Here is a 23,865-nt window from a genome sequence, read left to right as displayed (position 1 = left end):
ATCAACTAATTATTATTTCATTTAAAATTGAGATATAAATTCCTTCCACTTTATACAAGTTTATATTTATTTCTCCTTAACTTTTACATATTCCAATGCTATATAACATTTCCTAGCTGAGAGAAAAGGCATCTGCCATGTACCCTGAATTCTATTTATGGCTTTTTAAAACGATTTTGCAAGTTGGTTCACAGAAATAGGGTACAGAGATTTTTCTGCTGATTCTACCTCTAAACCCCATGGGTAAACATCTGGTCTTTTTCTACATTTGCATCAAACTTGGTTGGAATCGAGAGTTGGTTATGCAAGAACTAAAGCCATGATCCTTTTGTCTATTTCTCATCTTTGTTTGCAACCCACTCCACTAACATCAATGATTCATTCATATTTGAATATCTCAATAGAATCAGCTGTGTCCAACTTGCAGAATCTGACTTATGCACGGAATCCTAGGCCTATTCCTGGAAATAAAATTGTTACAATTGTGCTATAATGTTTTCTTGTTAAGGTTGCAATCTAATAAAACAGAACTAAATGTGGTGTTTACTGCATTTAATTTTCACATGAGTACTATTAATTGCTTCCTTGATGTCAAACAAAATGTAGAATCAAATTGTTCAATATTTTCCAGATGTATTTGCACTTTAACTATTTAGCATTGTTAATCATCAGTTTATTAACATGGAGGTAGGAATGCCCATGATTCTGACACAGTCACAATTATCACAATTTTATGCACCTACATTAATCAACTCAGCCAGACACTATGCATGAGTGATCTTAAAGAGAAGCATATGGAAGAAGCTACTTAAGAATTTAAGTATTATAGGATGGCTCATGGAGTTTGACACAAGGCATCAGTAGTCTTGAAACAAAATAGAAACAGGAGCTAGGTATTTAGCACCTTTACCTGAATATTATACCTTACTATTTTTAATTTACAGGAAGACAAAGTAAGAAAGAAAATTTCAAATGTTATGCTGTAACAAGCATGCTACTACTATTATCTCCTATATACTAGTGATTGCATCTTTCCAGACTAGTTACCAAACATTCATGGAAATAACAGCTCTTAATTACCAAAAACAAGCATTGCAGCCAGTTGTGGATATTAAATTATATTACTTTCTCAATAGGTAAACTAAAGTAATTTGCAACTACACGCAGTAATAGTCTACAGATTGTGTTTTTAGGAGTCATTATGATGGCCAGTTTACGGGTATTACTGATATGTTTCTTAACATGCTAATGTGATAATTTCACTGAGCTAATTTGAACAAATGGTTCCAGTCACCATCACAGTGCCATTTTATATAATATATATATAATAGATGTGAAGCAGAGACTCTGTAGTTAAATTCATTTTTTTTAAAGGGTCTGTAAATCCTGTAGTTTCCCTCTTTCTCTATAAAACAATGCAATATTTCTTTGCAATTATTGTGTTTTCATAAAAAGAACATTTAGCATGTGAACATTTCAGCAAAATACTACATTTTGGTTGTTAACTGATATGTTACCATGATCTCACATTGTGGTGGGCACACATTATATAACAGGTGATATTTGTAAAGATTATTGTAGTTAGTTCAGCATTCAATGGTGCGGTTTAAATAGATTTACAACTGGAAATCTCTAAAAAATGTTCTATCAATTAAACCTTGAACTTAATTTTGAAACTGATCATTAAATGTAATAATCACTTTCGATTCCTAACTTTACTAACTTGTTCTGACTGATCAAGGTCCCACCAAATTTGCAACAAAATATTTTTTTATTGTTGCAACTTGACAGTTCTTTGACCAAAAATCAAAACCATAAATTATCTCTGACTATGTGGCATGGAGCTGTGCAATTAAAACAAAAATATAGCAATGCTCCAAACAGATCTATTTTGTCCAGCAGATGTAATACAGGGTATACTACAATACTCAGTATTAAAAGGAATAATTTAAATTACCCCCACACACTTGACATTCATATTTAACATGATCTCACATTGTGGTGGGCATACATTACATAATAGGTGATATTTGTAAAGGTTATAGTAATTACCTCAGCATTTAATTACTTCATTAGTAAGCTAAGGCTTCATATTTACCCTCTCAAAAACAGGAATGATTGTGGATAGGCAATGTGTCATTTTGGTAATCACCATGGAATTGGTGCAGTGTGTATAGGCCAACCATGGCTCAAAGAAGCCCTTAGTCGCAATTCCGATTCTCATTGGCAAAATAATCATTTTGGTGTCAAAGTTTCTCCAGGTTGTACTTCCTTTTGCTGTGGACCTATGCTCACTGTAGATGAGACCAAAACTGATAAATGTCCAACTTGCATGTTAACTTGAGAGACCTTCAAATAGTGGAAGTGATCTAATTTATTCAGCTTATAAAGGGTGCCAAGTAAGCCTTGCATAAAAGCAGCAGCAAATGGTGGAAGAAGCAGAGGTGGTCAAGGATGGAGCGCTACTCTCCAAAGTGATAAAACAGGTACAACCCGGCATTGGATTTTGAAGCCAGAAACATCAGGAAGTCATTTGGGAAACTATATTTGAACCCATCGTGTGCCCCATTACAACCAGCTCCATCAATTCCCAGCAGATCCAGACTGCTGTGCACCTGCTGCTGCCACCATGGGAGCTGTCAAGCCAGCTTGTCAGAAAAGGCAGAACGCTAACTCCTGCCGCTGACCAGAAAAGTGTCAGGAACAGTTGCACGTGTACACTTGGCCCACACTGCAGCCAAAGGCACTGTAGGGGTATTTTAAAAATACATTTTTATTGATTTTTACTGAAAAGTAGCCTTAAACTAAATGATATAATCAATTCTTCACTTTGGAATTTGGGAAATGTCCTGATTATATATCTTCATCATTTACAGAATGGGCAGAAACATGTTTTACAGACAGACTAGTTGCTCCATGATAGGTGGACTAGATTCAAGAACTTGCAGTTGGTTATGGACCGCACAGACCAAAAAATGGGTAACTTGAACTTTATTGTTCGTCCGTGTCAAGCCATTTTGCTTGTTTTAATGCAAGAAGCTGATACTCTGACACTGACAAAGACACTGCATCTGCGCATGTGCAGGAAGTGCTTCCCCTAGTTTATGGAACAAATAAACATGGCTGGGACAAAAAGGTAAAAGCAAAGTACTGCAGAAATCTGAAATAAAAACAAAAAATGCTGGAAAACTCAATAGGTCTGGCAGCATCTATGGTGAGAGAAACAGAGTTAACATTTCGAGTCTGTATGGCCCTTCTTCAGAGCTAAAGAGAAGTAGAAATGTGATGGATTTTATACTGTTTAAGAGGGGGTGGAGCAAGATAGAAAGTGGGAGCTAAGGAGAGATTGACAAAGATGTCATGGACACAAGACAAAGGGAGTGTTAAAGGTGGTGGTAAAAACTAAAGAAGATGCTGATAATGGCGTAAAGGTAAGAGCAGAAAATGTCAGCCTGTTCCTGCCCCACAGAATTAATTTCTTCCTACCTTGACCCCATTCTCTCTCCCCTTGTCCAGTCTCTTCCCAGCTACATTCGCGACTCCTCTGATGCCCTACATCATACAAATTTCCAGTTTCCTGGCCCTAACCGCCTCCTCTTCACCATGGACGTCCAATCCCTCTACACCTCCATCCCCCACTGAGATGGTCTGAGGGCCCTCTGCTTCTTCCTTGAACTGAGGCCTGAACAATCCACACCCAGCACCACTCTCCTCCATCTGGCTGAACTTGTTCTCTCACTGAACAATTTCTCCTTAAACTTAGAGATAAAAACAAAAAACTGCGGATGCTGGAAATCCAAAACAAAAACAGAAATACCTGGAAAAACTCAGCAGATATGGCAGCATCGGCGAAGAAGAGCAAAGTTGACGTTTCGAGTCCTCATGACCCTTCAACAGAACGTTCTGTTGAAGGGTCATGAGGACTCGAAACGTCAACTTTGCTCTTCTCCACCGATGCTGCCAGACCTGTTGAGTTTTTCCAGGTGTTTCTGTTTTTGTTCTCCTTAAATTTGTCTCACTTCCTCCAAATAAAAGGCGTGGCTGTGGCTACCTGCATGGGCCCCAGTTATGCTGGTTTTTTTGTGAGGTGTGCGCAACATTCCTTGTTCCAGTCCTACCCAGGCCCCCTCCCACAACTCTTTTTTCGGTACATCAATGACTGCATTAGTGTTGCTTCGTGCTCTCATCTGGATCGGGAAAAAATTATCCATTTTGCTTCCAATTTCCACCCCTCTCTCCTTTTAACGTGGTCCATCTCTGACACTTCCTTTCCCTTCCTTGACTTCTCTGTCTCCATTTCTGGTGATAGACTGTCTACCAATATTCATTACAGGCCCACCAACTCCCACAGCTACCTTGACTACAGCTCCTCACACCCCGCTTCCTGTAAGGACTCCATCCCCTTTCTCACAGTTCCTCGACCTCCACTGCATCTGTTCAGATAATGCCACCTTCCAAAGCGGCATTTCTGACTTGTCTTCCTTTTCCTTAACCAAGGGTTTCCCCCATGTGGTTGACAGGGCCTCAACTGTGTCCAACCCATTTCCCGCACCTCTGCCCTCACCCCTTCCCCGCCCTCTCAGAACTATGATAGGGTCCGCCTAGTCCTCACTTTTCACTCCACTGCCTTCACATTCAAAGGATTACCCCTCGCCATTTCCATCAACTCCAGCATGATGCCATCACCAAACATATCTTCCCCTCAAACCCCTGTCAGCATTCCAAAGGGACCGATCCCTCTATGATGCCCTGGTCCACTCCTCCATCACCCCCAACTCATCATCCCCTTCCCACAGCACCTTCCCATGCGATTGCAGGTGAAACACCTGCCCCTTTACCTCCTCCCTCCTCACCGTCCAAAGGCCCAAACACTCGTTTCTGGTGAAGCAACGCTTCACTTACATCTCCTCAATTTGGTCTATTGTATTCACTGCTCCCAATGTGGTCCCCTCTACAGTGGAGAGACTAAACACAGACTAGGTGATTACTTTGCGGAACACCTTCGCTCAGTCTGCAAGCATGACCCAGACCTTCCTGTTGCTTGCCATTTCAATTCATCATCTTGCTCTCATGACCACTTATCCATCTTTGGCCTGCTGCAATGTTCCAGTGAGGCCCAATGCAAACTGGAGGAACAGCACCTCATCTTCCAATTAGGCACTTTACAGCCTTCCGGGCTTAACATTAAGTTCAATAATTCAGACCAAGAACTCTCTCCTCCATCTTTACCCCTTTTTTAATCCAATTGTTTTTTTTTTGGTTTTCTTAATTTTACTTTTTAATTTTAATTTTTTAATTTTTTAAAATCCTTTTCCCCCCAACCTCACCCTCACAAACCTCACCCTCCTCCATCCCACAGGGCCATCAGTCACTGGTTTCTATGCTTTCACAGAGCACTGACTCTTGTTCTGCAATTAACCAATTCTGCTCTTACCTTTACACCAGTAAAGGTAACATAGGGTTGATAAGGGTAATGCTGCTGATGTGGTGTCCATGGACTTCTCAAAGGCATATAATAAATTACTGCAGACTTGTGAGCAAAGTTACAGCTCATGGAATAAAAGGGGCAGTAGCAACATGGATACACAATTGGCTGAGTGACAGGAAAGAGTGTAGTGGTTAATGGATCTTTTTTGGACAGGAGGAACATTTGTGGTGGAGTTCTCCAGAGCCAGTGTTGGGACCCTTGATCTTCCATATATATATTAATGACCTAGACCTTGGTGCACAATTTCAAAACTTGCAGATGATACGAAACTTGGAAGCACTGTGAACTGCGTGGAGGATACTGTAAAATTTCAAAAGGACAAAGACAAATTGGTGAAACGGGGGACAAATGGCAGGCAAAAGTCAATGCAGAGAAGTGTGAATTGATTCATTTTGGTAGGAAAAACACAGGGAGATAATATAAAATAAAGTGTACAATTCTAAAGGGGTGCAGAAGCAGAGGTGTAAATGTGCATTAGTCATTCAAGGTGGCAGAACAGCCTGAGAGTGCAGTTAATAAAGGGTATAATATCCTAGGCTTTACTAATAGGGGCAGAGAGTAGAAGAGCAAGGAGATTACCTTAAACTTGTACAAAACAATGGTTCGGCTTCAACTGGAGTGTCACATTTCAGTCTGGGTGCTACACTTTAGGAAAGATGAGAGGGCACTGGAGAGAGTGCAGAAAAGACCTACAAGAATGGTTCCAGGGATCAGCAACTTCAGTTACGTAGGTAGATTGGAGAAGTTGGGGCTGTTCTCCTTAGAGAAGGGGAGGTTGAGAGGAGGTTTAATAGAAGTATTCAAACTCATGAGGGGTCTGGACAGAATAGATAGGGAAAAACTGTCTCCACTGGTGGAAGGATCGAGAACAAGAGGGCACAGATTTAAGGTAATTGGCAAAAGAAGCAATGGTGACATGTGAAGAAACTTTTTCACACAGCAAATGGTTAAGATCTGGAATGTACTGCCTGACAGTGTGGTGGAGGGAGGTTTAATCGAGGCATTCAAGAGGAAATTGGATTATTATCTGAAAAGGGAGAATGTGCAGGGTTATGGGGAAAAGGCAGGGAATTGGAACCAGATGAATTGCAAATTCAGAGAGCCAGTGCAGACACAACAGGCCAAATGGCCTCCTTCTGTGCTGTCACAGTTCCGTGAACCTGACTTTATTCACTGATGTAATACAAGTGGTATAGGCATATGGCAGATTAAATTTAACGCAGGGAAGTGCAAACTAATACATTTTGGTAGGAAGAACAAGGAAAGGCAATTTTAAAAAGGGTGCAAGAACAGAGAGACCTGGAGGTATATGAACACAAATCATTGAAGATGGCAGGTCAAGTTGAGAAAGTGCTTAAGAAGGCATAGAGGATCCTGAACTTTGTAGAGACAGAGTATATAGGCAAGGAAGTTATGATGCACATTTACAAATCACTCGTTTGGCCTCAACCACAGTATTGTGTCCAATTCTGAGTAACGCACTTTAGGAGGGTTGTGAAGGCTTTAGAGAGGGTGCAGAAAAGATTTACCAGAATGGCTCCAAGGATAAGTTACTTCAGTTACGTGAATAGATTGGAGAAGCTGCGGCTGCTCTCCTTAGAAAAGAGAATATTGAGAGGTGATTTGATAGAGGTACTCAAAATCACAAGGGGTCTAGACAGAGTGGATAGCGAGAAGCTGTTCCCATTGGCAGGAGGGTCGAGAACCATAGGGCACTGATTTAAAGAGTTTGGCAAATAAACCAAAGGCGACATGAGGCAAACTACTTTTTTAATCCAGTGAGTTGGTATGATCTGGATTACACTGCCTGAAAGGGTGATGGAGGCTGATTCAATCATGGCTTCTGAAAAAGGAATTGGATAAGAACCCAAAGGGAAAAGACTTGCAGGGCAACAGGGGAGTGGGACTAGCGACATTGCTCTTGCAGAGAGCCACCATGGATTTGTCAGGCCAAATGCCTGCCTTCTGTACTGTAACCACTCTATGGAATCTTTTCTATCGTATAAGTGCAGCACAAAAGACAGATAATAAAGATATCACACACACACATCTGAAGAAGCTAGCTGTGTGTGTGAGAAAGGCTACATGACTTATATTCATGTAGGCACTTCAGTTTAACAATGTGGTGCTGCATTTTGCTCCTCTCAGATATCATTACATGCAATGCACTCTTCTCCTTTTTGCAGCCAAGACAGCATTCAACAAGTGCACAACTAGAAACAGGCAGGTCTTGAAACATCAACACTCATACTCAAAAACTATAAAGTGGCCATAGTGTGCGCCACAGTTCATGGCCCATGTGATACAGAAGTTTATGTAGACTTAAACACTCAGGGTTCATGCTATGTTCACTGCACATATTCAATGTCTCACAGATGGTCATTGGAATCAATGTGTAGAAGACAGTACACAGGTGGTGAGAAGTTTGTGCTGTTAATGCAGTTATTTTATTTAAATGGGCAATGACAATTTGAACTACGTTAAAAACAATGTTGCTTCCTTCATGCAAATATAGCATTTATGATTACTGCAACAATAAAAGCTTTGAAGTGCTTCTGTATTTACTTTCTTTTTCTCTTACAGAAAAGTAGGATGATCCACAAAATCAACCTTTCACATTAAAATGCAGCCCACTGTATCATCCAAGACACCAATCACATGGTACACCATTACAATGGCCAGGTGGAGAGTACACAGAGCAAGACACGGATCATGGAAGGAAGGATAGAAGTGGTAAGTACTGAAGGGGTACCTCCTGATGTGCTGAGTATAAATGTGGCCATATTTATATCATTTTACATTGTATCATTTTACAATTCTAATGTTAAAGGGCACCCATTAAACATAAGCTATTACCTAAGCAACAGTAACTGAAAATGATAGTGAGATGGATGGAATTCTAGTTTACCACTTCAAATATTGCCCATCTTTTGGTTTGCATTTAGCAATTTTCATCACCAATAGTTTCTCCAAGACAAACATCAAGCATGCAAACGATGAACATGTTGGTAATACCTGAAGAAGAATCATACGGTCTTGGAACATTAACTCTGATTCTCTCTCCAAAGATGCTGCCAGACCTGCTGAGATTTTACAGCATTTTCTATTTTAATTTCAGATTTCCAGCATCGTCAGTATTTTGCTTTTATGACATTTGTAGTATCTCTCGGGAAGTGAAATCTCAGCTGGCAGTGACCCTCAGGATTTCTGTGGGATATTTCTGCTTCTCACCCCTTCCCCTTGGCTTCAAATCAACATTTTTTTTTTAAAAAGAGAAACTTACCTTTTGTTGACAGCTGCTGGTTAAGTCCAGCTGCTTGGTCCATGCCAAGAAAACCTGAGTGGAACAGATTGGCTCCTGCTCTGTCCAAGCCAGCGTAATTCCAGAAGGAGGTCCTAGAACAGGTGTTACTATATTTTAATATACAAGGGGCCCAATGCCTGTTTGATGTGGCCACCAGGAAAGTTTCAAAAATCCCCGATCCAATTTGGAGTCAGACTTATTTCAGGTGTCTTTGGGGAACAGGGGATAGCCTTTTTGCACCCCTTTTCCATTTGGAAAACTGATGCAGCTAAGTAGGGAACATAGAAATTGCTAGGTGAAGAAAAGACCACAATCCATCCAGTTCACAACCATCCTGATAGCCATACGGCAATGATAGTGGAGTCAGTGATGAATCAAGGCCGCATATCTATTTATAAATTCAAGCTTTCTGCGTCTTTGTTTGCAAAAAAAATACTTTTAAAAAAATGTTGAGATTGGGTTTGATTTGCGAAGCTTCACCTGATGCTACATGTATGCTGTTTCACTGATCCTCCGCAAGAAGGTCAATTTCATCACCATTCACTAAGGGCTTTTTTTATGGCTCCTGTTCATCTTTACCCAGTATGGAAATACCTCTTTGTGAAACATGCAACACATGACAATGACTGAAACAATTTATTGTGACTCATGCTACAAGGCAACCACATTTGTTTAATACTTCAAAAGGTACTCCATTATAAAGTGCCTTATTATAATCTTTTGTGGCAAGTATAGAGTGTAGTAAAAGTGTTGGCATAAGTGTTCAGCATGTGGTCTATATCTCCTGGAGCAATCTATGTTACATTTAGAATAGTGGTGGAATTTTTGATTCCATCAAGGCATCAGCTTGCCCAAAGTGAGTAGTTACTTGCATAGTTTTATGCCTGTGATCGCATACCCATCAGCATGCTACATGAGCAGTTACCTTATCAAATGCTAAAAGGGAAGGTGTTGTGGTGCACTGCAAAAAAGGCAATAGATGTTTCCCTGTACTCAACGAATGCCAGACAAGAAAACAATTGCTTGGCCTATATAAGCTTACCTGCATGACACTGTCGAACAGTAAATATGCAGGACATACCAAAAGATCCTAGCCGTGTTATAACTGCAGTAGTGAACTGAGCTGTAAAATGACTCTCATGCAATCGCAGGAGGTGTAACATCTGCCCCTTTACCTCCTCCCTCCTCACTGTCCAAGACCACAAACACTCCTTCCAGGTGAAGCAGCAATTTACTTGAATTTCTTTCAATAAAGTCTATTTTCACTGCTCACAATGCTGTCTCTTCTACACTGGGGAGACCAAACCCAGATTGGGTGACCGCTTAGTGGAATTTGCTCAGTTTGCAAGTATGACCCCGACCTTCCTGTTGCTTGCCATTTCAATGCACCTTCTTGCTCTCATGCTCACATTTCTGTCCTCGGCCTCCTACAATGTTGCAGTGAAGCCCAACACCATATGAGAAATATACCATTAGGCGCAGGGGCAGAAGTAGGCCATTCGGCCCATTAAGTCTGCTCTGCCATTCAATGAGATCATGGCTGATCTGATAATCCTCAACTCCACTTTCCTGCCTTCTCCCCATAACCCTCGGTTTTCTTACTGGTTAAAAATCTGACTATCTCAGCCTTGTATATACTTAATGACACAGCCTCCACAGCCCTCTGCAGTAAAGAATTCCACAGATTCACTACCCTCAGAAGAAATTCCTCCTCATTTCGGTCTTAAATGGCTGACCCTTACTCTGAGATAGGCCGTCTGGTCCTAGGCTTTCCCAAAAGGGGAAACAACCTCTCAGCATCTACCCTGCCCCCTAAGAATCTTATATATTTCAATAAGGTCGCCTCTCATTCTTCTAAACTCCAATGAGTACAGGCTCAACCTACTCAACCTCTCCTCATAACAAAATTCCTCCATACCTGGGATCAACCTAGTGAACTTTCTCTAGACTGCCTCCAATGCCAGAATATCGTTCCTTAGATAAGGGGCCCAAAACTGCTCACAGTATTCTAGGTATGGTCTAACAATAGTTATAATTTTAGCAAGACTTCCCTATTTTTATACTCCATTCCCTTTGAAATAAAGGCCAACATTCCATTTGCCTTCCCTATTACCTGCCAAACTTGTATGCTAACTTTTTGTGATTCATGCACGAGGACCCCCAAATCCTATCTATTTTTGTGTCATTCGCAAACTTGGCAATAGTACATTCACTTCCCTCATCCGAGTCATTAATATATATTGTAAATAATTGTGGCCCCAACACTGATCCCTGTGGCACTCCACTAGTTGCAGGTTGCCATCCTGAAAATGCCCCCTTATCCCAACTTTGTCTTCTATTAGTTAGACAATCCTCTATCCATGTTAATATACTACCCCCGCCACCATGGGCTCTTGTTTTATTAAGTAGCCTTATGCGTAGTACCTAATCGAAGGCCTTTTGGAAATCCAAATATATTATATCTACTGATTCCCCATTATCTATCCTGCTTGTTACCTCCTCAAAGAATTCTAATAAATTTGTAAGGCACGATTTCCCCTTCATGAAGCCATTCTGACTCTGCTTGATTAGATTATGCATTTTTAAATGCTCTGCTATTACGCCCTTTATAGTACTCTAACATTTTCCCAATGACGAATGTTAAGCTAACTGGCCTATAATCACCTGTTTTTTGTCTCCCTCCCTTTTTGAACAAGGGTGTTACTTTGGCAGTTTTCCAATCCTCCGAGACTTTTCCAGAATCTAAGAATTCTTGGAAGATTACTACCAATGCATCCACTATTTATGTAGCTACTTCCTTTAATATCCTAGGATGCAACCCATCAAGTCCAGGGGACTTATCGGCCTTTAGCCCCGTTAGTTTCCCTAGTATTTTTTCTCTAGTGATAGTTATTGTATTTATTTCCTCCCCCACTTTTGCCCCTTGATTATTTAGTATTTTTGGAATGATATTATGTCTTCTACCATGAAGACTGATGCAACATTTATTCAACTCCTCTGCCATTTCCTGGTTCCCCATTATTATTTCCCCAGCCTCATTCTCGAAGGGGCCTATGCTCACTTTGGCCTCTCTCTTCCTTTTTATATAGTTAAAGAAGCTCTTACTGTCTGTGTTTATATTACTTGGTAGTTTACCCTCAAAGTTTATTTTCTCCCTCTTTATTATTTTTTTGGACATCTTTTGTTGGAGCTGAAGGAACACATCTTCCAATTATACATTTTACAGCTTTCTGGACTCAAACACTGTGTTCAACAACATCAAGTGATGAACTCTGTCCTCCATTGTGAATTCCCCACACCCCGCCACAGGTGCCAGTCTGTATCATGTTCTCATGTTTTTGCTTTCAGACCCTTTTTCTACTATTAACACCATCTGCTATTTTGCTTTCAGGCAGTGCTGACCTTTATTCTGCTATTAACATCTACTTTGGACTAAAACTTTAGTCTTTCATATTATCATTACCACTCCCTTTGTCTGGTGTTCCATGACATCTTTGTCTTTTAATCTCTGTTGCTTGCTAACCTATTCCTAACTTTCTATTTTGCTTCACTGCCCCTCCCCCCTTTTTCAACAGCATAAAACCCATCATATTTCTACTTCTCTCCAGTTCCGAAGAGGAGTCATACTGGACTTGAAACGGTGACTCTGTTTCTCGCTGCCAGACCTGCTGAGTTTTTCCAGCATTTTCTATTTTTATTATGTATAACAACTGATCATGGTAATATTTCCAGGTAGTGTTGGGAAAGGCCAAATTATTTAGGCCTCAATACAATATGCGCTTTAACTTGCATTGATAATACTATCTGGCTATTACTCCCTGGTTGTAGAACTAACAAGCGTGAGATGCTTCTTTGTTTAGGTATAGTCTTCCCAAACACACGTATTTTAAATGTCTTGGGTACACAGTGCTCTGATGCTCCAACTCCTGTGCCATTGCACACGAAGTCTTCTACACATGTCGGCTCCTCTGCCTCACGTTGAACAGACTTAATACTGCTACTTCACATTCTTGTTTCCAAAAACCATAAGTTATGATCAGAAACATTTCACTCGCTTCCATAAATCTTGATTGCATGCAGCTATCACAACTTAAAAATGGTAACTCTTGGAAATTTGCATGTTTTTGTATAAGTACTGCTTAACAATCAAACCACTTTGATGCATGATCACTTACTCTCTCATCTCCAATTCCAGGCTACATCCAGGGTTTTTGGATTAATTCCAAGAGGTCATACATTCTTTAAACATTGAATCAAAATTAAGCATTTTTCATCATATTACTTTATGAAGTTTCTTGGGATATTAAAACAGGTTTTCTGAATAATAATTTTTCATTTTATATCTGCAAGGTCTATTTTAACGCTTAGCAGATTAGTGAAATAAATTAATGCTAATTTTTCAATGAATTTAACTATTTGTTTTTTTTTACCAGCCACTATTGATGGATTCAGCTTAATGCCCTACAATAACTTCAGTTGGCAGAAGATGTAATAGAGCATTCTTTAAAGTAAAAAATTTGATCAGGGTATGGAACTTTTCAAGCCTGCTGATGCAAGAATTTGAACTTGAATAAAACTTTTACACTAACGTCACACAGAGAAAGTGATTACGGGCTTCAGGGTCAGACTGCAGGACTGAATAAACAAATTAACAGGCAATAAAAAAAATATGATAGAGGCAGCACAAACAGAAAAAGTGGCAAAATATCTTTGAAAAAAATATAACCAGAAAAACAATAGAAAGTGAAGCAATATTTAAGAACTTTGGTTTCTAATTTGCTGTTTATATTTTTAAATATTAATCACTTAATTACAATTTTGTACAGAAGCATTTATTTTTTAAAAAACATTTTATGAACTTCTTAAACAAAATCTACATTGCATTCAACCATTCTGAAAGTGAATTAAAGCAAATTCAGCTTCTTAGTAAATGCAAGAGAGCTCTGGGGAGAACTATTTTATACTTGGTTGTCTATGTTCAATGCATTTAGCTATGTTTTATCAGCTAGAATGGAGATTTTATGCACAGGACCAAATTAAGTGCTTGTGGAATAAAAATGTTATTCATTAATTAAAACTGGGCTAAAATATTAGAAACCAAAGTCTTTCAGTCTAGTGCTGAACCCAGAGGCCCGTATAATACTGAACAAAACTAGCTGCATGTTCATACTGTAATGCCCTCCCTTGAATATAGCAGTCAAGGAATTTCTCACCAGGTCGCTGACCAGTGGGAGGGATTTACGCCGAGGCTTAATGTCAGGCATGCTGTCAATGCTACGCAGAAATTTAACCGCTGCTCCCCTACAGTTATAAGTGAAACAGAAGACAAAAGAAAACAAAAACAAAAGTAAACATAGATAAAAAAAAAAGGAACAGAGAGAATTACTAGCAAGCAAGGCAACAGGCACAATTCCATGACTATCAGATGCTTCAGAGCAGGGTGGCAGGTCACTGTGGGAGAAAAGAGATGTCTCACCAAATCACTAACAAGATTTTTGGGTTTTTTCTTTCGAAGATCTGGCATACTGTCAATACTGTAAAGCCCACCGCCAGGCCTAGAAAAGACAGCAATAGTAAAGTGAAATACGAGTACACAGTGAGGGAAAAGAACGCCTTGTGGCCTGACCAGTAATCCTATACAATATAGAACAGAATGTAAACAATATTACCAATGGTGCATACTGCATATACTGAGGTAAAGAAATGAAAATACCAGTATTTCTTGAATCTATTTTATAGGTATTGAAGGGGCACATTGTCAATAATTGTGAGAGAGACCAGTTTTGAAACTCCTCCAATTTAAAATGGCATTTACTAGTAAAGTTACATTTTTAATGATTGTTTTCCAGATTCACCATCTTTCCAAATTCATCTTTGAGGCTCACATAAAATAATATTAAACAAAAATACAATTAATAGAAACTGGTCAGTTTTGGTTTGAGCTCAAAATTGCCATCCAAGTTCTGGTACATAACCTCCTCAATTAATTTTCAATGCATGTCCAATTTGTAACTCTGTTAATGGCTGCTAAAGCTTCAGCATATTAATAGCATACTTGCATATCAAACTCTATTTGTAGATAAATCAACTGGCTTTAAAATGACCAAATTTACCATTCCATTTTATCCTAATATTCCTATAATTGCTTCAGTTTTTTTTTAAGCTTCAAAACATGTTCCAGCATTGGTCTTCCTGGACTGACAATAATTTCCCATTCTAACTCGGCCCATCCAATGGGTGGGTCATTAAAATAATAGTGGGGATCAATGTACTCTCTTATTTTTTTGAGTTCATGGGCACTTTAAATGTTTTTGCATGGCCACACAGCAAAATATACCCTAAATATCAGCGACTACACTATCTGAAATAAAATGTCTGCTTTTGGGGGGTATTTGGGTGATCATCTTGCTGCCATTTTTCACCCTCACATACGTTTACCATCATTCATGGTTTTGATTTTCAAACTCATTGGTTATATGAAACTATAGCACAACATGAAGTATGAGATACTAATGTGTTTTCTTATTGGGCAAACCTTCACATTCCATTTAGTAAGGCACAATCTTCTACTAAGGGCCAAATGCATGCGATGCTGGTTACATCAATCATCAATGCTTTCTTCTAGAACATTATGAACTGGAACTAAATCAGGCACTTGTACGCTTTGACAACGTAGGTCATGTAATGCAATCATTCATCAAGTCTCAGTTAAGCACTTGGCGTACATTCACTCTGAGTCTTTAACATGACTGCAGCTGCTCTATGAGCCATAAATGGGCATGATGCCCAAATGAAGGGCATTTAAATTATGAAGATAAAATGAATGGGACATAAGTGTGCAAGTAGATGGTTCACATTCTAGATCCCTACAGGCTACAAATCGTGCTCTCTTAGTTTAGGCACTACAGCCGTACCAAGCACTTGGAGCAGCTTGAGGCACCTATGTTTCTATACAAAACTTACGTTGAGTAGTTCCTATATGCAATGTTTATTTAAGGCAGTACCTGTGTATGTAAGTTTTACCCCCAAATGAGTCTCTCTAGAGTGCCCACTAACATCAATCAGTCGTCCTCTTCTATGTACCAGTGGCTAGGGTAGGCTGGCCCATAGTAACTGCTCCTCTTCATGAAGGACCAGAAGTTGAAAACTGCTGCTGCTGTTCCCTCCAATTTAAGTGGTGACGACCATTACCCACCCCCACACAGCCCTTCAGCAATGTGAGGATTCGGCTTTTGGGTCCCTTGTGCTCTTGCTTTCAGGGATGGTCCCTGAAACTCTAAAGCTCAGTCAGATGTGTCTGTACACATGCTTGCAAACAAGTTTGGGAAGATCTCTCCTCAGGAAGCACATTCAAAAGTTTCTGAACCCTTTGCAGAAAGATGCAAGTTAATCAAATGCCACAGACACTACAATGGCAGTGGGAGCATTTATCAAAAGTAAACTTTGCATCAGGGAATTATTTATCCATCTTTCCCCTTATCACAAGAATTACATCAAGGCATATCTTCACATTTTCCAGGTATTTAATTAGCATTTTATGGGATGTAGGAAAGCTAGATTTTGCAATTAAGGACAATGAAACTGTTAGCAGTCACAATCTTGTAAAACTGACAGCAACTTCTGGCATCTGCAAATGCAGAAATCCTGGATTCCCTTCTCCTCCATAGGCTGCACAGTTGAAGTCCTCACCAATGGAAATTCATTAGAAATTGCTGATTTAACATGAAATTCCACTTTTTGATGCCATTAGTCTCACTGGGAGAACCCTGGAAAAAGTTACACTTTGTTGAATGAGCTGTAACTGGGTTTCTAATGACATACAAAGTCATAATTATTAATGAGCAACCTCTCTGGTCCTGAAAAACTAATTTTATATTTATGTAATGTCAAATTTCTCTAATCCATGTTCAAGATTCTATAAATTTTTTAAATAGTTTTTCTTTAAAAGTAAGGTATTTCAAATTCTACCTTAATGCCATGCAAATGTCCTAATCTTTATTTTGCTTTCTGTATGATTATAAAAAGTGAATACAAAACCTACTTGTTACTTCCTGGTTTGCTATACAAGAAAATTTTTCATCATTATTGGCTGCTTAGCCTGCCTGATGACACCAGAGATCCCACACAGCTGGCACCAGAATGAAGCTAATGTCAGGAAAGGTGAAATACAAATCACAGTGATCACTATACTTTTGTGGACAGCTTTCTTCAAGGTCAATGGCAAGCATCATCACTTCACCACTGACCGCAAAGTCAAAGCCAAGGAAAAGGCAATCTGCACCATCCTCCCTTTTGCACCTGCTGCTTAGCAACTGCCCAGTTCTTCTACCACTTTCTCATCTTCTATCCTTTTTACACCATTATGTTGTGTAACATCCAGTACATGTTCTTAACTTTCACAGTCTAAATCCTGATTTGCTAATACATGGGCTGATGCTAAAGTGAAAGACACTGAGTGATGTGGTGTACTGTGCTGCTCCAACCCTGGCAGTAGACTACTGCTTCCTGTATTGTCATCTACAGAGTACAAAGTACATTAAGGAGACCACAGGTGCTCTTTTCCAATTCATCAGTGCCTTTCCAAGTAATGATGTACAGTTTATCCTTTCACGATGTAAAAGCATAAGACATACATTGTGACAATCATTCAACCTGGAAGAAGCCAGCATGATTGTGATCCATGTAATATTTCCATCTTCTTAATAGGAAAGTCTTCCACAATCAGCATGTCCATTTAAGTCAATATCATTTGTTCAGAAGTTGCCAGGGGCTTCATTGTGCTGCTGCCCAAACCAGTATCACTTGTGCATTTAACTGTGAAAGTGACATAAGTTCTGCCGTAGTCAAGTCTTATAAAAAACCCAGCAACTTTTTTTGTGTATTTATTACATAATTATATCTGTGTCAATTAGGACAAAATGTGGCCCTGTGATAATCTTTTCATGGACTTAAAACATCAGATTCATTTCCATATTACTCCTGTGGCCAATCTTGCATTCTTCATTGCTTTTTGAGCTTCTGATCCAATATTAGGCTTGCATTAATCCACACTAAGACGGCCTTAATCCAAGTTTGGTCTTTATGAAAAGGTTTCTCATCTGCCATCAAGGGGACAGTTATACTTAAATTGGATAACAGGGTCATTTTGTAAATGTTTGAACCAGCCATTGTCTGTGCATTCAAGTTCCTTACTGCACAGCTGTATTATGGCTTGATGAATATGCAGCTCATTAACTTCTTGAGAAATGGGAAAATGACAAATCAATGCTGTTATTCCCTAACTGGTCCGTTTCCATTGAATCATATTAACAAATTGGACAAGCAGGAACTGAAACGCACTTGAGTATTTGACTGACATTTATAACTCAGGAAAGAAATTGGTGAATTTGAATATTTCTAAAGGGTAAATGTACTTAAATATTCTCTCAACTCCAGATAATTAACTTTTCCTAGGCACTTCTAAAATATAGCTTATTAGGCTGTATGATAACAGGCTATAGATTCAATTTAGAAACTGCCCTGCATTCACTTGATTCCTACCTTGAAGAAAATTAAGCTGTTCTCAATTTGATAATAATTGAGGTTTTCCACTTTTTTTCAGGTTTTCTTTGCAGTATGCAGGTGTTCTGCAACAGTAAAATCTCCAGCAACAAAGTTCTCCATACCAAAAGCACACTTGAGTAGAGTTTTCAACTTGCCTCCCAGATGTAAACAGTCGTTGCAGACTGGTCTCCCAATATGGAAACTACCCAATTATTATTCTCACTGAAATCAATGGAAATGAAATTCGGGTAGATTCTATAACGAGTAGCTAATCCACAATCCGCGTTTTATGCTGGAGTGACAAGTTGAAAATGTACCACAACCTACATATTTAATTTTTCTTCCTAAAGGAATCAAGAGTTTCTAAAAATATAACTAACTTGGAAAGCAAACACTGGTTATCCATCAAAATATGTCACTTTTCTGATCATCATATCTAGTACCAACAAATAAGTATTTGTGGCACACTCTGAAAAACAACATTATATTACAAAGCTAAAATACACTTCAGAGACTTGCATTCTGAGAACAAAATGGGAGCACAATAACAATTTTTCCCTCAGGATTAGGCTTGCTGTACACTACATGGATTATAAAAATATGTCTACCACTAAAGTACTTTTTAGTGTGGAGAAATTCAAAAATTATAAAACATTTTAATGTTAATGTATTCAATTCACATAAAGTACAATTTCTGCTACATACTAATTGATGAAATTATACTCACCCTCCTTTAAACCAAAGCGGCTTGGGTAGATCACCAACTCCTTCCCCAAGTTGTGCCTATGAAAAAAGAACAAATTTACTTGCAAAACGCAACATACTTGATATTCTTAATAATAATTTGTCAATGCTCATTATTTCACAATAGAGCTGATTTTAATACTCTCTGTACTCCTTAATAATTACACTTTCCAACGTACTTCAATACAGATGCTGCCTAAAGCACTTCAATACAGGTTTGCTGTTTGCATGTTGAAAGCAAAAAAAAAATCACATTTGAATGTGAGAATTAAAATTAATCACTTATTTAAAAGAGAGTTAAACAGTAACTGAAAATACTTCTTACTTCTGATATAAAAAAATACAGCTTAATTTTAGATTCAATACTAAATGTCCATAATGGAAAAGGGCCATTAGGTCAATCAAGGCAACTCCATCCAAAGGCACACATGATTATTTCAGCATATTCTTCACACCATGGAGATCCTCTACTGTCCCTGCCAAAAAATACCAAGTACATCTATAAATGTTCCTGTAACCCTCAATTCCAATTTTCAACAAGCATTGATCAAGCTTCCTTTTAAGAATGTCGATCGGCTGCAGATGAACTATTTTCTCTCAATCAATTCTAGTTTTCAACCATCGTCTGTTGAGTGCAGGTAGGGATAAGAGAGGGAAGGACTTTGTACTCTCTAACTCTGCTCAATGTCTGTTAGTGGTTGCATGGCCCACACTGGTGACCTAGCAAGTTGCACCAACGATTGACAATAATTATTTGCTTGAAAAAGGAAACCAGCAAAATCAAAAGGCATTCAATAAGATTGGCTGGATGTTATTTCAACTCCAATTACTTAATTTTGAACACCGACATAAGCAATTAATCAGATTAATCCGTCAATCAGGCCAACCTCCAGGTGGGGATGTGGTTGGAGCATAAGATTGCAATGTTGTGGAGTTAAGCATATGGGGAAATCCAGATCTTCCATGTTTCCTGCAGATTACTGAACCCTTCCAGTGCTTTGGCAAGTAAAAATTCCCCAAGAGTCTGAACCTGTCATTATTAGTGATTATCCACTATTTCTTTGGTCTCCAAAGATTATGCATAAACTATGACTAAAATGGTTGCCGTTTAGAAACAAGTTCCCAGCCTAAGAATGGATTTCTGAAATTGGCAGCATTCAAAATAACTTAAAATATTCCTAAAATATTCCCTCCCCATGAAAAAGTATTTGGGTTCTGCTCAGTTTTCCCCAAAGCGACATTGATGAGAAAGAAAACCCTATGATATGGATTATGAGCATTTGGAGGGGTGGGGGCGGTGCAGTGTTGGGGGAAGAATGATGGGGCAGGGGAACACAAACCAATTTCAGTCCAAAGTGCTGCCTTAACTCTAATTACAAGTGAATAAACAAGATTGAAAAGACTTACTCGGCCACTATTCACTATTCATAGTTGTAGAAATTTGAAAACTGTCAGTGTTCTATATTTTTGCTTTAAGTAACCAATTTGTTTTTCCATTTGTTGGTTTGTTATCCATTTTAAGTTAATTTACAGATTTGATATTGATCGACGCATGTATTTTCAATGCTTAATTCTACAATTCCATAAATATCCTGTTGCCAATGCAATATATTTCTGATAGATTGCAGTTATTATCCACAGTGAAGTAATTTTTCCAATGTTGACGAAGAAAACCAAGGATTGTCTCACTCAATGAAAAGAAAAGCAGACTTACCTCTTGAATCTGCATACGAACTTTGTTAAATGCTCTAATCCAATTGGCTTTGGCCCTAGATATATTAGAATGTCCTTCCTCCTCATTTCTGTAACTAAAGGGGTAACAATGGTATGATAAAAATAATTAAAATAACTCTTTCGAGGAATGAAATATCTCACTTAAATTTTCACTGTGAATTCTACTAAGCAATACAAGCATGATTTATATATAATTATCATTTTGTTTTGTCAAAGATATCTCAAGACCTTTCACTCTACAATTTGTTTTCTGCCCATTCCATTTTTCACCTTCCTGACTTTTGCAAGAGTGTTATTCAGCGAGCACCAATAACTCTCTCAGGACTCACTCAAATGGCAATCTTTAGGTGTGCACCTGATAGTAAATGTGGAGTGCTCAATTGTGGATTTGTGTCCCATTCTCACCTGATCTGCATGTACACACATTCTTTCCAGAAACTTACCGGATAGCAGTGGGAACCTGGTTAGTTTTCAGTTCTCTAATCCCTTTAATTAGCTAAGACTTCAGTTACCAGACATCAACTTGAGGACCTTTATGTCTGTATTGCTTCAAGCAATATTAAAGCCATTGGACCTTGGAAGGAGACTATGTATTGTTGCAACTCCTGAAATCTGTTGAATGTTTTCAGAGTTTACTTGTTACAGATTATTACAAACTTTTAAAGCAGTATTATTATGACCACATCATTCAGTCTTTCTGCCCTGTTTCTGTTGTTTAGCATAAAAAAGAAACACACATTTTAATGAAAAAATTCCTTTTACCTTCAATGCTTTAGTAAATTAATACTTAATCACTTTTCACTTTGTTTGACCATCTCTAATAATTATCCAATTGCAGTAACAAGCTATATTTGTGTAACATCTTTAACATAATTAAACATCCCGAAGCGTTGGAGAGATATGGACAAAGCAGATGAGGATATAAGACAAATTGGCTGAAGGCACTCAAAAGGTTGGATTTGAGCATATATTTACAGTGCATTCACGCTATGAGTTTAAAGTTTGCTTATGGTCAGAATCACACGAACAATAAACTTGAGTGCAAACCAAACTGTCCTGGATGAAGTAAACTTTTACTCTATTTCAATCCAAGGTCATTCAGGCTGCATTTACATCATACTGTGAATGCACCTTTAAAGATAGGGAAAGCAAGAGCAAACTGAAGAATGTGTAAGTTGAAAAGGATGGAACAAAAAGGTCTGAAAGCTCTACTATCAGGTGAGATACACCAAAGAGAGAGAGAGAGAGAGGGGCTGCATAAAAACTCAAGATTAAAAGGATTACAGTTCAGGAATGTAATGCAAGAATTGAAGTTGCAGAAAAAAGGAGGGGCAAGTCCACATTGCAATGCTTTCTATTTTTTCTTAAATCAATCCTACTTGGCTACTTTAGAAAAAAAGTTACTGGTCCTTAACTGGATTGTAATAACTGAAATACAAATATTGGAAAGTAGCATGGTAGAAAATACTCCACCAACCTATATTTTCCAATGTTGCATGATAACTAAACAACTGAAATTATTTTAAGCACAATTTATGTACTGTCAGTCATAATGCGATTCATCTACTTATTGTGTCACATTTGGGAACATCACTCCCTAACAATTAATTATCTTTAAAGTATATAGCAGTTTCAAACATTTTAAAATTCTTACATTTCTAGTTGTTTTCCTTCAACCTGCTCTGGAGGTATCTCAGTTTCAGGTAGAATTTCAATCGGAGCAGCAACTTCTTCCTCCTCTTTAGGTTTCTCCTCGTAAATTATTTCCTCCTCCTCCTTCTGGAACTCGTCAGGTTCACTATAAATCTCCTGTGGTTCATTATCTTCTTTGTCCCAGTCCAAGGATTCTTTCTGACAGCTCACTGAGCTGTGGCAGGAATGGTAAGAATCCCCATCACGTTCATCATCAATGTCTGAGCCTTGCAGGCTCTCATTATCTGGATCAAACTCCTCACTGAGCTGGGAACTGCCCTGGCTCAGTTCTGCAGATGAAGCATACCTGCTGCTACCTGTGGGACTGTAAAACAATGGCAAATACTTAGGCTTTTGATTTTAGATAACAAAATCATTTGGTGCAATACCAGTGTGTCTAATTTTTAAAATATAAATTCTAATTGAGTATTTGCCCTGTACAGATGGAAGTGACAATAATAAAAGATATTGTAAATAAATTGGGCGATAATCAATCAAAAAGTATGTTAAAAAGATATAACTTGTTTTCCATAATCTCTTAACCTTGGTTGAATGCAATCATTTATCGGTTGCTTGAACAGGAGGGCAGATATAAACACTTGGACAATCTAATAACAGTGGCCCCTGTTCAACTGTCTAAAATAGATAAAATACAACACAAATACGTGTTCACAGGTTTAACCTGTCTGCTGCAATGCTGGAAAGTAATACTGGGATCAGAGGCGTGTGGGGAAAGAAAGCACCTCAGCTGAGTTAAATCAGTACCATGAAAGCTCTGGAATTAATCCACCTGAAGTTTGAGACTGCAAGACCAATAAAAATGGTCATGGAGTGGGGGGTGGCAGGGGGCGCGTGGTGGTGTTGCGATTGAGACTGATGGCTCTTATATTTTACTCAATCAGGTAAACGGCTGGCTTCACCTGTTGCTCAAACTTTTGAGACACCTTACCCTTCCATGGTAATCTGAGGTAGACTGGGCACTTTTCAGGACTGAATGCGCTGGCACATTCATGAGTTTGTGCAATATACAGTGAGCAATGATCTGATCGGAGTAGCCATTATCCCACAGGATAGCTTTGATGTGCCCTATTTCAGCATCATGCTTGTACACTGAGCAAATGGCTCAGGCCCTATTTATGAGTTAGCTGATATAGCGCATGGAACTGTAGGAAACCCAATGCATATATTGACCAATGAAAATGGACTTGCAGTAGACAGTAGTAGAGAACCCATAGAATGGTGGGGACATGGGCAAAGAAAGTGTGCAATTGCATGCTTATTAGAATATCTATCAAAAAGCCACTGTGATAATGAAATAGAATTTCATAATCTTTTTTTTTGTTCCGGGAGAAAGAACAGA

At 38.7% G+C, this 23,865-nt stretch overlaps 1 protein-coding gene across 1 annotated transcript in view; it reads right to left on the bottom strand.

Annotated features, from left to right (window-relative positions):
• LOC144688872 (protein unc-13 homolog A-like) overlaps positions 1–23,865 on the bottom strand; it is a 425,192-nt gene that overhangs the window by 180,987 nt on the left and 220,340 nt on the right. The window contains exons 11-14 of the mRNA XM_078555875.1: positions 22,468–22,830; positions 20,794–20,887; positions 19,063–19,118; positions 14,269–14,347 (exon numbers count right to left, since the gene is read on the bottom strand). Of these exons, the coding sequence (XP_078412001.1) occupies positions 14,269–14,347; positions 19,063–19,118; positions 20,794–20,887; positions 22,468–22,830 (592 nt within the window). The remainder of the gene's footprint in view (positions 1–14,268; positions 14,348–19,062; positions 19,119–20,793; positions 20,888–22,467; positions 22,831–23,865) is intronic.

This window comes from Cetorhinus maximus, chromosome 13 (assembly GCF_964194155.1).
Source record: "Cetorhinus maximus chromosome 13, sCetMax3.hap1.1, whole genome shotgun sequence".
NCBI lineage: Eukaryota > Metazoa > Chordata > Chondrichthyes > Lamniformes > Cetorhinidae > Cetorhinus > Cetorhinus maximus.
The sequence above is the reverse complement of the archived record's forward strand: the minus strand, read 5'-3'. Positions and strand labels throughout refer to the sequence as shown.